Source organism: Mytilus californianus, unplaced genomic scaffold (genome assembly GCF_021869535.1).
Source record: "Mytilus californianus isolate M0D057914Y unplaced genomic scaffold, xbMytCali1.0.p SCAF_1, whole genome shotgun sequence".
Classification (NCBI taxonomy): Eukaryota; Metazoa; Mollusca; class Bivalvia; order Mytilida; family Mytilidae; genus Mytilus; species Mytilus californianus.
Window position 1 is genome coordinate 85,895,812 of NW_026262581.1, and position 17,864 is coordinate 85,913,675.

Genomic DNA, 17,864 nt, shown 5'->3' on the forward strand with positions numbered 1-17,864 from the left:
TGAGGTGTTTAGAATAGTTGCTAATGGCAACTCAATGCGTGTTATCTACAGTCTAAACCGTTGTCATTAAGAAATTCTTAGGTTTTTTATGTTCTCATTTCAGTTTATAGTAAAAATAGACATACTGTTTGAAAAGAAGGGATGTCTATCACAATCTTGAAATGGAACCACTTTTAGACCTTTCTACTAATATAGAGAAAAATAAACTCTTTGGTTGCAAAGAAAAAGGTCGGTGTATAGTTTTTAAGACCTATATTTTATTAAGGCCTTAAAAAATACATGTATTTCCAATAACCCACCAGACCCCAATTTTCAGTACCTATTTTTTCAACAAAAATTCCAGAACTTAATTAAGTTGTTCCAAGTTTGCAGTTTCTTGACAATTCTTTTAGTATAATGGCTGGATAAAAAAACTTGTCAAGCGATACTTATGTCTCAAATGTCCCTATTAGCCATAATAAACTGAAAATAAAAAACCATGCCATGAGTTATTTTTATGGCTGAGTTTTTTAAAAGATAAGCTTATATAGGAATGATATAAATGACTTAATCATATTATAAAAGAGTGAACTATTTCCAACACAGTTATAAGTTTATACAAACAGACTGAAATTCTTAAGTCTTTTTACCTAACGAGACACCATTGTTTTAAATATTTAAGTATTCAGATCACTATCATAGCAAAATAATTAGTTGATTTAATTAAGATCATCCAGTACATTCAGATTTAATTAACCTTTCAATGACCTTTTAAATGTCAACAAAAAAAATACATGAATAATACAGTATGCTGAGATATCTATTTTTCCATGTTTTTTACCTCATAAAAAAATCACATCAATCTGAATGACACAAGTACATAACCTGACTTATTTAAAATCAAATTCAATAGAATCATACAAATAACCTTTACTCTTCAAGTAACTTAGTACAAAAATCAAACCTTCTGTGCAGAGTCTAAAATTTCAACTCAATTAAACAAAACCTGCATGTTGTAAAATATTTGTTGCATAATCATATTTAAAATGTTAGCCTAAGCATCTTTTTAAATAAATTCATCATAATTATGCCACAGAATCTCAATATTTTCTTATGATTCCTTTAACAACATGCAAAGTGTAGTCTTGGAAAACATGGTTTATTTCTTAGTTGAAATTTGAGCTTTCAGTAACTGATTACTCTTAGATCGGTACCTTGTGTGTTTGTCTTTTTGTTAAGATTTTTGTGTGTGCTTTGGTGCCGATCTGATGATTCAAACCTTTTCAAACTGATTTCTATGGTCATAGTTTGCACAAAATGTTAAATCACCACACATTTTTTACGTGTCTTTCCCAAGTCAGGAGCCTTATGCTATACAGTATTAATTTTGCTCATTGTTGAAAGCTGTAAGGTAACCTATAGTTATTTATATCCTCGTCCTTTGGTCTCTGGAGGACAGATGTCTCATTGGCAATACTCTACAGTGATCACCTGAAGTTGTGAATATGAACCACTCTCTTGGCAAGGTGTGAACAATCCTCAGACCTTAATTATTGACAAGAATTGCCAGTTTTCTTGCTGATGGGTGTGGTTCTCTCCAGTACACCATCTTCCTACACCACTAAATACTGGCATATAAGATATTGCCAAGAAAAATTCTTCAATTGAAAATATCCCTTATAACCTCTAGAAAATTCCAGCCATCGTATCCATTGTGCACTTTTAAAGTAAATGAGGCCAATAAACAAGAATTCATTACTTCTGGATCTCATCTTAAATCCTCATTACTAATATCTGTCAAAAATTCTGCTACTGGACATTTAACAAACAACCATATGATCAATCATGTATACAATAAAACTAAAGGCTCTAAATAGCCTGTGTCCCTCACCTGTATCCTCAATGATGGCCACTCTTTAGTAAAAATCATCATTACAGGGGTAGAACTCTAGAGTTAACTGACAATTTCAGTCATGTTGACATATTTGTAGATCTTATTCTGCTGATCATTTTTCCCTTTTAAAGTTACTATTTATCTCTCAAAGTTTTCAAGATGATAGGCAAAAATGCAAAAAAAAGGTAAAAATTATCATTTAAGGGTAATAATTCCAAAAAGGAATCGACTGAAGATTTCCGCCACATTGGCTTATTTGTAGATCTTGTCTTGCTGGTTAATTTGTATTTGAAGTTACTATTTATCTATACTACTTTTCAAGATAATAGGCAAAAATGCATAAAAAGAATGGGAAAAATAGTCATTAAAGAGCAATAACTTCAAAAAGGAGTCGACTAATGATTTCTGTCATTTTACTTAAATGTAAATCTTGTCATGCTGATTATTTTTGCTATTCAAAGTTTCTTTCTAGCTTTTATAATTTTCAAGATAATAGGCAAAATTGGGGAAAATTGTCATTAAAGGGCAATAACTTCAATAAGATGTTGACAAACTATTTTAATCATATTAACTTATTTGTAGATCTTGTCTTGCTTAAATCATTTTTGCTGATAAAGTTTCTCTCTATCTTTTATAATTTGTGAGATAATAGGCAAAGATGCATAAAATTGGTAAAATTCATAGTTTATGGGCAATAACTCCTATAAGAAGTCGTCTGACAGTTTTGATGTCAATAGACATTATGTAGACATCATCTTTCTAAACACTTTTGCTCAGTCAGATTTTCTCTATCAATAGCTGTTTCCAAGATAACAGACAAAAAATGCATTTTACCCCCTATGTTCTAATTTTAACAATGTTGACCTGGTTTGTCAAAATACAGGGTCATCCGATACATTTTTGAAACTAGATACCACATTTGATGATTGTGGCCAAGTTTGGTTAAATTTTGCCCAGTAGTTTCATAGATGATTTTGGTAAACGTTGACGGATGACGATTGACTCCAAGTGATAGCAAAAAGCTCACACTCGCCTGCTAAAAAGTTCTGCAAATTTCGTCAATATACTAATTTTGACTAAATCTTAATTTGCACTTTATTTGTTCAAACACATCTAAGCTGACCTTTGCAATACCTAAAAAAAGGCTTTCCTGTAATCAACCCTATTCTAACCCAACCCTATAGTCCACTATTTAAGCTTCATTTACAAGATTTGATCAAATTTTCTTTTATATACCTGTTCTACATTTTTTTTAACATTATTAATAAACAATGTATAAAATAACTTTTGACCTTGGGGTTGAGAGAAACACTATACTTAATAACATAAACATATTTTTTATGGCAATTTAAATTTTTATTTCATTAACATTCATGGTATTCTCTAAAAATAGAGAATAAACAAATTTTATTGTCATAATTGAGGACATTTGTGATAATTTAACAACCAGGTAAGTCAACCACAACAGTAAACTGCTGACACAATTGAATACATATACTGATACTGTTACAAAATTTGTAGTGACATCTGATAATCATACTTTTATCTGAGCCAGTCATTGTCATTTTATCAGATTTTCGCTCAGTGCATCTTGCCAGTGCATGCATGATCATATTTATTATTTACATGACAATGGTATCACATGTCACAGTCCTTCAGACAAGAATTAAGTTTGTAAAAATAAATATGGACTTTATTTGTACTTTGAAATTCAGTCTTTCCAAAAAATCTTGCAAAATGATTTTTAATTGAGTATACTGGATTAGTGTGACTGCCAAGTTATACTGACATATGACAGCTGTATCCCAGGTGGCCAAAAATGCCTTGTACAATCCAGTTTCTGAATGAGATATGCCGCCATTCAATGGAATCCCAGACCCCTTTTTTGTTTTGAATATATGGAAAAATGATTGGAGTAAACTTTCATCCAATAACATTTCTATATGACATAAAATTAAACCCTAAATTCAATAAACTTTTGACCCAAAGATATGTCTCGGCTTTTTTTAATTTTGGTAGTATAATGCAGATACTGAATCCAAATGGCAATATTTAAACATGTAAACTATGCAAAAAATTCAAAGTCAATGAACCATGACTTAAGGTGCAGGACCAAATAACCTCCATGGAAATGAGAAAAGCCAATGCTTATAAAACTGTATACCAAATACCATTGACTTATCATAATTGGTGCCCTTTACACTAACCAAAACACAAACTTTAACTTGTAAACAATGTAAAAGTTTCAAAGTTAATGAACCTTGATGTAAGGATGGGGTAATAAAATCTCCATAGATAAGAGACTTGTAAATGCTAATACAACTCATACCGACTATCATTGACTTAACATTAGTGGCTCCTCTTAAACTGATCTAATCATAAACTTAAACATGTAAACTATGCAAAACATTCAAAGTCAAGAGACCATGACTGAGGAGGCATGGCCAAATAATCTCCATGGAAATAAGATGTTCCAATGCTAATGCATCTACATACCTAATACCATAGACCTACCACTGGTGGTCTCCCTTAAACTGACATAATCACAAACTAATACATGTTAACTAAGCAAAAGTTTCAAAGTCAATAGACCATGACTGAGGGGGCAAGGCCAATTAATCTCCATGGAAATGAGATTTGCCACTGCTAATACAACTGCATAAAAAATATCACTGACCTACCACTAGCGGTTCTCCATCAACTGACCTAATCACAAACTAATATATTGTTGTTGCTGACGCTAAGTCTCACTTTTTGACTCCGTTAAGGCAAGACAAAAAACTTTAATTAATTTAAATAATAGAAAAAAATTGTTTTTTTATTTGTAGGTGTGTAAACAGACATAAAATAACAAACAAATATATTTTGAAAAATAACCTACAACTGAAACCAAAATTCATAACCTGCAATTGCAAATAAACTAACTTTAAATAAAGCTAATACTGACAATGAACACTGCCCTATCCTGGATCTTGATATATTTATCTTTAACGGGAAGCTTAATACCAAAATTTATGATAAAAGAGATGATTTTTCATTTCCTATTGTTAACTATCCATTTTTAGATGGTGACGTTCCCTTGTCGCCATCTTATGGTGTTTATATATCTCAACTTGTTCGATTCGCTCGAGTATGTAACAACGTATTTGATTTCAACGAAAGAAATCTCTGTATTACTGAAAAATTATTACACCAGGGTTTTCAATATCACAAACCGGTCAAAACATTTATTAATTTTATCATCGGTACAAGGACATCATTCGTAAATATAAATCAACATGCAGACATCTTATACATTCAGGTATTTCACATCCAATATTTTATGGTAATATTCTTTACAAAGCACAAAAATGTCGGCATTCACCTCAAAAGCTAACCAAACCTTTAAACAGACTTATTCGGAAAGGATATAGTTACAATACTGTTGTCAAGTCATTAAGGATTGCATATTTTGGTATTAATATTGATTCACTCATAGGGTCTTTGCATCGGAAATAAACACATTTATTCTAAAACCAGTTGTTGGCATGATACGGGTTATGTTCTTCTCATATATTTTATGATGGTATGATACTTAACTCCTAATGGGAGGGACTGTACTTGATTTTCATATGATGAAGTTTTAATCTTTCAATCAGTTTAATTGAGGTCTGGAGCTGGCATGTCAGTAACTGCTAGTAGTCCTTTGTTAATTTATGTATCATTGTCATTTTGCTTAGTTTCTTTTGTTACCTATTCTGACATCTGACTCGGACTTCTTTCAAACTGAGTTTTACTGTGCGTATTGCTATGTGTTTCTTTATTCTACATTGGCTAGAGGTATAGGGGGAGGGTTGAGATCTCACAAAACCTGTTTAACCCCGCCGCATTTTTGCGCCTGTCCCAAGTCAGGAGCCTCTGGCCTTTGTTAGTCTTGTATGTTTTTAAATTTTAGTTCATTTATATGTTTTGGTGTTTAGGGTGACGTCCATTATCACTGAACTAGTACACAATTTTATTTAGGGGCCAGCTGAGGACCACCTCCGGTGCAGGATTTTCTCGTTGCGTTGAAGACCCATTGGTGGCCTTCGGCTGTTGTGTGCTCTTTGGTCGGGTTGTTGTCTCTTTGACATATTCCCCATTTCCATTCTCAATTTTAATTCAACACGTTTATGAAATCTGTGTATAGATTTGGTTGATATCCTGAAAAAACCTTAACAATAGTTTTAACTCTTTGACCTTTTATCTGATTTTAAAATTTAACTCTTTTGCTTATCTGTTAGTAAGGGCTCTTGTCAAGATATAACCTTTTTGTCCTGATGTGCATTAAGAATAAACAATCAATCAATCAATTTGAATTATGTGGAAGTTTTTAGAATTTGATGCTGAGACTGAGATCAAAACCAATACAAAACAATAATCTTGGCAACACATCATATTCAAAGGACAATTGTACAACAAACTGAAATAAGTTAATTCAACTTAAATGAATGGTGTTAAAATAAACTTAAATAATTCTTATCTACCTGCTTTTATGTTTAGATCCCAGTCAAGTAAGTATATATACATATAAGAAAATGTAAATAGAATAATAAATCTTAAAAGATTAAACCTGGTGCACTTTAATTAGTCACTAAAAAAAATGGAAACATGTATGGCACCTGAATAAGTAATTATCTCAAAACTGGTAATAAATGATGTACGTAGTACAAACGTAAGTCACCAGAGTTAATTAAACACCATTCCATAACCATTTAAACTAGGATATATATAGCTTTTTAATGTTTGGTTTGGTATGGAAAATTTAAAAGTAAAAATGCATGCGATCAACATGATATGGAAAAGCTTTCAAATTTAAATGAAATAAAAAAGTTTTAAATCAAACTGGCCAAAAATCTATAAAATTACCATATATTTGAAATTTTTTAAACTAGAGGCTCTAAAGAGCCTGTGTCGCTCACCTGCATCTTCAACAATGGCTACTTTATTGTAAAAGTCTTCATGAAAGATATTAAAGGAGTCATCTGATGATTTCAGCCATGTTAACTTATTTGTAGCTCTAGTATTGCTAATCATTTTTCCAAATAAAATTTCTCTGTAACTACTATAATTTTCAAAATAATAGACAAAAAGGAAAAAAAAATGATAAAATTTTACATTTAAGGGCATCAACTCCTGTAAGAAGTTGTCCAAAAGATTTGACGTAAATAGACAGCAGGTAGATCTCAACATTCTTAACATTTCTGACCCTGTTAGATTTTTTCTTTTCATAGCATTTTTCAAGATAATAGACAAAACTTGCAGTTTACCCATATCTTCTATTTTTAGCAATCTTGGTTGGCAAACCGGGTCATCAGACACATTTTCTAAAACAGTACATGTATATCCCACTAATGATTGTGGCCGAGTTTGGTAAAATTTGGCCCATTAGTTTCAGAGGAGAAGATTTTTGTAAAATATTAGGCAAGAACGCAGAAAATTGTTACAAATCATCATTAAAGGGCAATAAATCCAAATGAATAAGGAGTTATCTAACGATTTCTGCTATGATAACTTATTTGAAGATCTTGTCTTGCTGATCATTTTTCCTGATAAATTTTCTCTCTATCTATTATAGTTTTCAAAATAAAAAGCTAAAATGAAAAAATTGGTAAAATTTTACATTTAAGGGCAATAACTCCTATAAAATGTCGTATGACAATTTTGACTTAATTGGACATTCTGAACATTTCTGTCCCTGTCAGATATTCTCTATTCAGCGGTTTTCAAGACAATAGACAAAACTTGCAGTTTACCTCCCAATCTTCTATTTTTAGCCATGTCGGCCATCTTGGTTTGCAGGTGGGGTCATCAGACACATTTTTTCAACTAGATACCCCAATAATGATTGTGGCCAAATTTGATTAAATTTGGCCCAGTAGTTTCAGAGGAGAAGATTCAATTTATAACTTCAATTGTCTGATGTGGTCTGTTGTACTGTCCAGTATTTTTGGTTATGAATGTGTCCACATTTTATGTATTTTCAAATTGCCTCCTTGCATATTCAAAGTTTTTTTTTTACTGAAGCTGAGATTACTTTTACACATGAGTTATAGTAATCTCAAACTGATGCAATGAATAAAGGTTTTACGTGTAGTTACCCTGTTTTATTTGAATCTATTGAAGTGAATACTGTCCTGTATAACATATATTGTGCACAAATGTTTACCTCAACTGTTTGAGTTGTTAATGAAGAAGGCATTCATAAAAATAATAAACAGCCTTGCCAAAAGTGCATGATAAGCCAGTCTTGTGCATATTGATATTATTGCATAAATAAAATAGAACATTTAAGAGGCATCAAAATAGAAGAATGTAAAATGGCTCTGAGAAAATCTTGTAACACAACACAAAACACAAAATAACATCTAGAGGTCAAACAAATTATGATAAATAAATCATAGAGTTTTATTTTGCCTCTTAAATCTTGTTCCATTCTTCATAAAGTATTATTGTGTATGATAAACCATAGATGGGTTTATACATCTATGGATAAACTTACCTTTTCATGAAGTTGATAGAATTCATTGTATCTTCTGAAGATGAACCAAGACTTATTGTCAGCATTGACCACTACTTTATACACCTGCAGAGGAAGAACATATTTAATGATTCCCATTAAATTTGACTGGATGATATTCTTCTTGACTGATGATTTACATTTGCCACTGAGCTCTAATGTCACTGATATGTTAGGTTCTTCCATGTTTATAGTATCAAATACTAATACTGTAACTTAGTCATTACTAATAAGCAAAGTACTGTCTGTACAATGATAAGGTGTATTTCGATTTCATTCAAGTCCAATATTAAGGTTAGTATAGATCAGTTCTAAATCACTGAAGTCATTTATCCGCTCACCAGTTCATATCTTGTGGAACCTAAGCAAATAATTTGTTTATCACATTAGATCACACACTTCCTAATGGCAAGTCACATTTGTTCACACTAGAGATAAAAATTGTCCTCTGCTTTCAAAAAAAATGTAGAATTTGAAAAGTATTCCTTCACAAATTCAGATCTAATGTTTGCACATGAACATAGAGATTTTTTATGTTTGTATTTCTAATAAGCTATAGTCCCTTTTTCTTCATAACAAACTTAGTACATCAGCTTATTAGACAGTGGCCTATATATACCAGCTGGTACTTTGTTACAATACACTGATAATTAACAACTATATGTCAAGCTATTAAATCTCTCTCTCTTCCCTTCACTGTCAACTTTTCAAATGGATCGTCACATTCTTTTAAACTGACCACACAGGGGTGTTTATCAGTCAACTCTACAGGTAAATTGTCAAAGTTTAGTTACCTAATTAAGGAATAATAACCTTGACAGACAGTGCTTCAACCAGTGTTCAAATTTTTAATTAAATCTTGACATATTGTTGAGTGAATTTCTGACAGATATGAATTTTTTCCCCAAATATAATGTGATTAGTCATATTTACAGACTTTGTTTATTAAATTGAATGATACAATTATTTTGTTACTTAATAAAATTCAAAAAAAAATTAACTATTGTTCTGAAACATCTTTAATAATCAGCTGTGCATAAATCAAGACAGTACGAATTAATTTTATTAAGAAATAATTTTTCCATCTAATTTCAACAAGCGTGGCCATCATGTTTGTCAAAAACTTTTGGTGTAAAAATATTGAAAAATATAATTCATACCAGGTTAAAATGAGCCTAGATCATGACATCAAAGCATTATTTAGTTTATATAAGTTGCTAACCTTTTGGTTCAACCAATATGGAAATCAGATGTTTTTTATCTAAACAAACAAATGCTTCATTTTTAAAAAGTATACAAATAAAAACATGTGATAAATATAGACTTAATTTTTAAAAATGTTTTATTGAATTTTATTTCGAGCAACTCCCACAGAAATATCTATTTTAATCTCCATGTCATTCAAATACAACTGACGTTGCAAATTCCATTGTGAAGTAAAAAATTGTTTCACATTTTGTAATGCAGAGGGTTTTATACACGTGCCTTTATATTGCTTACTTTATCATATGGTATGGGTTTTGATCATTGATAAAGGCTGTACAGTGATCATATTTGTCAATATCTTTGTTCTTTGGTCACTGGTGGAAAGATGGAAATGGAATTGGTGGAAATCATATATACCACTTCACTTTATTTCTATATATAAATTTCAATAAGTTAAAAATAAAAAGCAACTGTTCAACTTCTAAATAAAGCTTTACTCAAGTTATGTATTCACCAACACAGAACAATGTTACTTTATTCTATAAACATAAAATAGTCTTTCATTTTCAAAAAATCAGGGCTCTTAATAGCAAAGAACCCTCATTTGTTTATCTTGCAAGCATCCAATTCCACCAAGAATGTAACAGTATGGAAAGGAAGTGATATGGGGTACTAAATCAGGAAAAAAATCCCTACAGGTACTTAACAAAACTAAAAGCAAAACAACAGTAATTTTGTTTTTGTTCTTCACATCAAAGTCACAGTGAGGCTTTCAACAAGGAGAAAAATAATAGGAACACTACAAACATTTAGACATCAACAGGGCATATCAATTCTTCTACAAACATTTAGACATCAACAGGGCATATAAATTCTTCTACAAACATTTAGACATCAACAGGGCATATCAATTCTTCTACAAACATTTAGACATCAACAGGGCATATCAATTCTTCTACAAACATTTAGACATCAACAGGGCATATCAATTCTTCTACAAACATTTAGACATCAACAGGGCATATCAATTCTTCTACAAACATTTAGACATCAACAGGGCATATCAATTCTTCTACAAACATTTAGACATCAACAGGGCTTATCAATTCTTCAAAAAATAATATCTGAATAAGACTATAATTGGGATTGACAGCATAACAATCAGACTGACAGAGAAAAACAGTAGTAGTACTTCTATAAGAGAAGATCAGAGAAGTTATTTCACTATTAAATAGGCAATCACCGTAAAAATGTTAAAAAAAACAACGATAGACCTAATAGAAATGGAAACTTTTTACAAAAGCAATTTTAGTTACAACTGTAACTAATAAAATAAATATCTCAAACTGGATATCTTTTTATATGGTGGTGATCTTTTGCTTTGGTTAAGATTTATCAATTTTAAAATAAAACTGTTTTAAGTACTGCATGGTATTTGTATCAGAAATAGGAATAATTTTAATGCACCATTTTTTTACAATATCATATGTGTTAAATTAAAATTGTTCCACTCAAACACATTACCTATACACTAAACAGCCTCCTACACCATGTGTATACAATATGTAATTTCTAGTTTGGCTTTGCCATCATGTGAAGGCTACATGGACACTACTGACCTACATGTCAATAAACTGTTTGTTACATGCTATTTTGATAAAAGTATATCTACCTGTCAAGAAATAATTCTTCATTTGAATAAAAGATAGATTGAATTTGTCATTCTTGAAGTTTGCCTTTGAGATCTTTATGATCTCTTACAGTTGTTGTCCATTTGTTTGATGTGTTTGAGCTTTTGATTTTGCCATTTGATTAGGGACTTTCCTTTTTGAATTTTCCTCAGAGTTCAGTATTTTTGTGATTTTACTTTTTGGTTAACACTAAAAATATTTATGAACCCACCGATGATGGCCTAGTTACATCATCTCACATCATGCACATTACATTAAGGTCTAATAGCCTGATAAGGTATATCTAATTTCCTCCAGGATATTATGGTATTGCAAATTGATAGATTTCAATAATTTTAAGAAAGGGGTCTTAATCAGCAATTTAACCTTATGTGATTTGAAAGATTGATTGATAAATGCAGGATATCCAATTACATTTAATGACATCTTAGTGTAAATTGTTTAAGGGTTATACATGTATTTGAACACTGTGAGTGTGGTCAAATGATAGCTCTTACTAATATTACAAATACTTCTTCTATTTGTTGACTTAACAACTTAAAGGATCTTCAACATAAAAGATCTGAAAGTTATTGTATATATATGTAAGACTCTAAACCCCGATGGCACAAGCTGAAGTGCGTTTTTAATCAAGTGCAATGGCAGTATTGTGACGCTATCTTGTTGATAGCTATGCCGAAGTGCAATGGATTACACATAAATTTATTTTTTTCATGTTCACATGTTGATGTAGAGTGAATTTGTTTGTTAGAAGCACCTTTTAAGGTTTTAAAGTCAATCATCCAAAGTATGCAGCAAAATAAAATATAACGATTTCTCTTTTAGTATAAAACTGTATCTAAGGACATACATAATGTGAAATATATTCTTGTATTTCAATTGTTTCAAACACCGCTTCAAGAGGTGTGAAATAAAGGTATAGATGAAACTATAATATTAGCCTGGTACTTATAGATGATAGTCAAACAGTAAACAATTATCATATAATCCTAATTTGTATGGTAATCAAGCTTATTGCAGGATTATTCTTTTAAATAAATGTCTTTTTTTTTTAACCAGACACATACATATCATCAATACCGAAATGCCATAAAGGTTTGATGGACTAAAAATAAAAGCACATTTATATACCGGTACTTTTAATAATTAAAAAAGTCTACTTCTCATAAAAGTGGAAATATGTACAGTAGTTCATGTGTCAAATAGACCATCGCATATTAGCGAAAGGATCATCACTTTTCGGTGAAAACCATCACGCTTCAGCGTGACCATCGCACCTCCGAGTCCTATATATATATATTCTAAAAGAAAAATAATTATTCTCTTTACAAGGGGTTAAAGATAGCTTATCTAACATGTTAATGTTTGACAAAAGGCAAAGCCGAAAAACTATAATTTAGTATTTGTTTTATAGACCATCTTCTTTCTCCAATCAAACTAATATTGGCAGGTCAATGATCTTTTTTTTAAGTAATTTTTATTGAATGTTATTTAATTGTTTGTGATAACAAATTATAGATGTTATTGTCATGTCAAATGTTTATATATAAATGCTCTTTGGGCCCCTGTAATAATTGGAAATAAAAAATTTTCTTCATATTTTCCCCTTCATATTTCATTGTCATATGAAGTGTTATTTTAGTCATAAGAAAATAAACTATTTTCCAAAGCAAGGTCAATATTTACAACTTAGGTCAATGATAAATATGAGAAGTTACAAGTTGCCAAAGGCTGATTATCTATTTTCAGTGAAATAAATTTTATATTTAGAATACGTTTACAAGTCTTAATAGTTTTAAAAGATGATAAAAATCTTCCTCTACTCTGGAAAATGATTACAAATAGCAAGTAGTAATACTGGTCAACTTTTGGTTGTCCCACTCAGGGACTTCACCAGCCAGTACTTTTCACCATTAGGAGTGGGAAAGCCTCTTGACTTTATACAACTTTACAATTAACTGATGAGATATGGACTTTATTTTTATAAAAGCATTTTAAATATCAACACTCAACAGAAAATAGTCCTAGTGGTGGTCTGAAAATGCATCTTACAGTACAGTTACAGTCTGATATCCAGTTAAAATTAGATTCTCTTTATTGGAGAAAGTAAAAATGTCCCAGTTGGTAAATTTGGATTGTTAACATCTGTTTCTATGGCCTTTAAAAGTTTAATGTAGGTGCATTATTTAGTATTGTTTGCATCTTATATACATGTTGATACTCTAATTATAGTATGAAGTGAAAAGCTATTTCTAAATTTTAAATTAAAGACAAATTTCCATAAACAGGGTATTATGGTAGGTGCAAATTCTTCTGGATCTTGAAGATGCATAAGCATAAGTTCCACTGAAAAAAAAATCCACATCAAGATAAAAGATTGATCTTTCAAAAGCATTCATTTGCACCTCTGCCTCTGGTAACAGTATTTTGGAGAAAAAAATCCTAAAAATGGGCAATAATCTTATCGCAAAGAGAATTATTTTACAGTTTGTGAATTAAGAATGCTTTTCTGCATGTGCACTCTTTAAAAGAGAAAATAAAAATTTGGAAAAACTGTAAATACACCACCCAGTGAATTCTAGTCTGGGAATTTCATCAATTTCAAACTTTTCAAGAAACAAAGGTGGATGAGGGAAAGAATAAAAATGTTTTTAAATATCAAATGACTAGGACAAAAGTAAAAGTAATATACTAATAATATTTTGTGGTCTAGTAAATTTTAAATAATCATAAAAGTTGTTTAACATATTACATAGCTGTCTCAAAATTAAATGCCTTAATTTAAGCAAATACTTATCTAATATAACAAAACCTTCAGCACACATCATTTACCAAAAGGGTGAGATAGAAGTCAAATTCATAATACTTTTTGCTAAAGTTTTTAAATCAAACAACAAATTAAAACAGTGACAATATGTGTATCTCTTCTAAGCACTTATAGATCAGTGAAGTGAACACTTTCAAGTAGTTTAAGCTGTCAGCAATATTATAGTGCTTAGTATATGTTTGACATATGGACTTTTTATCTTCAAAACTACTGACCTGTGAAAGATATGGAGTAATTTTGTTATTATGTACATGTCTTATTTATGATATAATACCCATACTTGAGACCTTACAATCCAAAAAAGATTAACATGAAGAATAACAAAACCTAAATACAAAATTAGTAGCACTCTTCAATTTGTTATGCTTTTAATTTAACAAAAAATATTCATGCTTTTAATTTAACAAAAAATATTCATGCTCTATTATAAGCCGATGAAATTTTATAGATCCTAACATTGCATAATAGTTTTCATTCATTTTAAAAATAAGGAGATGTGGTATGATTGCCAATGAGACAACTATCCACCAAAGTTCAAATGAAGTGGATGTAAGAAATTATAGGCAACCATATGGCCTTCAACAATGAGAAAAACACATACCATTTTGTCTATTTGAAATATTTTTTTTAAAATAATGCATACTGTGTGGTTATTTACTTCTGATTGACACTGAAGTCACAGATAATGTTCACTTTTACAGCTTGACCATTATAAAAGGGTGCAGCACAATATGAAACCTTTTTGAACTCGTTCACTGCACTTACTTGACAAAAAATTTCATATTGTGACTTGCAGCTGATATTTTATAATATCAATAAAATATGCAGACAACCTGATAATCGGTACTTATCTGACCCACCATTGATATAAATCATCTGTGAATTTCATAGAAGAAAGTGTTAACAGATATATCCAAGTAGAGAGTAATGTGTTATTAAAAATGCATTATGTTAAAAAAAAAAAAAATTTGCATTGTTAAACAAGAAATGTCTGTCTACATGATATGCTTTCTATTTTTGAATAAGGATCTAGTAAGACACAAATTACATAAGAAATTAGGAGATGTGGTACGAATGCCAATGAGGCAATTAGCCAACAGAGTCCAAATGATGTGGATGTCAGCAACTACCTGTCTCTGTACAGCCTTCAATAATGAGCAAATCCCAAGAGGTATAATCAGCTCTAAAAGGCACCAACATGAGAAAATGTGAAACAATTTAAACAAGAAAACCAATGGCCTGATTTATGACAAAATGTTTAAAGAAAAAAACAAATATGACAGACAGCTATCAACAAAGACACTTCCAAAGTCCTTAAACTCACAAAACTTTATATTGATGCATTTATTTTAAGTTTCAGAGGCAATTTTGATTCTAGCAGCTATCAATTGTCTCAATAGCTATACCTGGAATTAAAATATATCTAACAATTGGCAGATAATAAATGTATAAGTTTGGAGTCTTTTCCCTCTATTATTTATTGTCATGAAAAAAGTTCTTAAGTGTCAAAAGAGTTCATAAAAAACATTTTTCAAGGATAAAATGACAAGAGATGACAACAAGGGTTAAAAAACTAGTTATTAATTGCATATAATAAATATGTATTACTTAACACATACACTAGAAACAGGTTTTATAGCCAAATAAAAAAGACATGAACTTTTAAGTAAACAGCGAAGTTGTGAAAGTCTATATAAAAAAGAAGATGTGGTATCATTGCCAATGAGACAACTCTCCACAAAAGACCAAATGACACAGAAATTAACAACTATAGGTCACCGTACGGCCTTCAACAATGAGCAAAGCCCATATCGCACAGTCAGCTATAAAAGGTCCCGAAACATGCGAAATGACAATGTAAAACAATTCAAACGAGAAAACTAACGGCCTAAGTTATGTACAAAAAATGAAAGAAAAACAAATATGTAACACATAAACAAACGACAACCACTGAATTACAGGCTCCTGACTTGGGACAGGCACATACATACAGAATGTGGCGGGGTTAAACATGTTAGCGGGATCCCAACCCTCCCCTAACCTGGGTCAGTGGTGTAACAGTACAACATAAGAACGAACTATACAAATCAGTTGAAAGAGGCTTAACTCATCAGATGGATAAAAATACAAATACTACAAATACAAGTGGACATGGCCGGGTACTTGTACATCCAAACAACAAAAAGACACTAAGTACAGATCTGAGAGTACTCACAGTTACTGACAGCTAGTTCAAAGCCACTAACAACTAATAAAAAAAATCATGCATCTAAGACTAAATTATCAATCTAGTCTTAGATGCATGATCTAGTTGAGCCACTGAGCGAAATCTCTCTTGATTTCCTTTATGAATCAAACTTAAGAAAGTCATGTTTCCAACTAAACATATATGGCATATTCTTAGATATGGTAATCACTTCAATGACATCTGAAGGACAGCAGTCAGACAGAAAACCTTATAACAAATTAATCAGAAATTCCATTCTAATCTAATGAAAAACAATTTATGTGAATCTGGAAAATGGATTAAGTTATTAAAAATATCTTCTTAAAAGTACAGAAGAGTTCAGATATAAAATTTATCTTTTGTCTCATATCAACAGCCAACTTGTCCAATGTCAGTTTAAAAGTAAGATTTTTGTCAAATTAAGGGATCGTCTTTCATATGTCGAACTATTTCATTTGTTATCCCTGTTTAATAAGTAGTTTGCATAAGTAGTTCAGCAATGTTACTGCACCAATTAAGACCTTTGAAATCACAAGGTCAACATTAGCTGTGTTAATACAATTCTTTACTGTAAGGGCACACAGGTGAGAAATTTATCTCTATCTCTTAACTACATGTACTAGGATTGACTATATTTACCACAAATCTTTTATCTGTTTCCCAGGTTTGATAATCAGATATGGCAGCGCTGGTAGGTTTATTATGATCTGTTATAGATCCAGCAAGTCCATCCATACTCATTTCTTTAATTTAGCTACAAATATATAGTTACCTATAATAATCGGATGTCTAGTGGACAGGAATGACCCAATGTCATGCAAAGTAAACCCTATTCATTATTAGACATTAACAAAATATTCCATGCTCAGTGTGTATAATAACATTTTCAAAAACAGTTTTCTTACACTGTACAACTCAACATTATACAATTCCACACCATATATAAAATCAGTCATACATAAGCTAGGTAACAGGATACCATACATCTGCTCTCAGCCTCCGTGGCTGTTATAAAAATTCAAAGTACATGTATTGCAAAACAAGAAGTAACTGTTGAACAGATCTGAAAATGGCCTACACAATACAACTCAACATTATTGTGAAGTTTCAAACCAAATGTCAAATCACTTCTCAATACAGATGGGGAGTATTATGTACAAAAAGTTATAGAAGAATAGACAGAAAAGGTTATAACAGTATACAACACACTCTATGTCAAATCACTTCTCAATACAGATGGGGAGTATTATGTACAAAAAGTTATAGAAGAATAGACAGAAAAGGTTATTACAGTATACAACACACTCTATGAGTTGGGGCATAATTTCAGATTAGATATGTATATGATAAGAATTATAGGGATATGCTAGACCTTTAGAATACACACCAGATTTGTCTGTCAACACAAAACAATAAGAATACACAGGTATATATTCATGTTTTCTTATCTGTGAATCATATATAGCATTTTATTAGTTTAATTCATTATTCTGTAATATGTA

General features: G+C 30.9%; 1 protein-coding gene across 2 annotated transcripts in view; it reads right to left on the minus strand.

Moving 5' to 3' along the window:
* LOC127725467 (serine/threonine-protein kinase Sgk1-like) overlaps positions 1-17,130 on the minus strand; it is a 58,830-nt gene extending 41,700 nt beyond the window's left edge. Inside the window, exons 1-2 of one of the 2 annotated variants that reach the window (XM_052232456.1) lie at positions 17,002-17,130; positions 8,394-8,477 (exon numbers count right to left, since the gene is read on the minus strand). In XM_052232456.1, coding sequence (XP_052088416.1) covers positions 8,394-8,477; positions 17,002-17,103 — 186 coding nt within the window. In that variant the 5' untranslated portion in view covers positions 17,104-17,130. Of the gene's footprint in view, positions 1-8,393; positions 9,146-17,001 lie in introns of those variants that run through there. The other variant, XM_052232445.1, reaches the window with a different exon arrangement.
* Between the last annotated feature and the right edge of the window lie 734 nt (positions 17,131-17,864).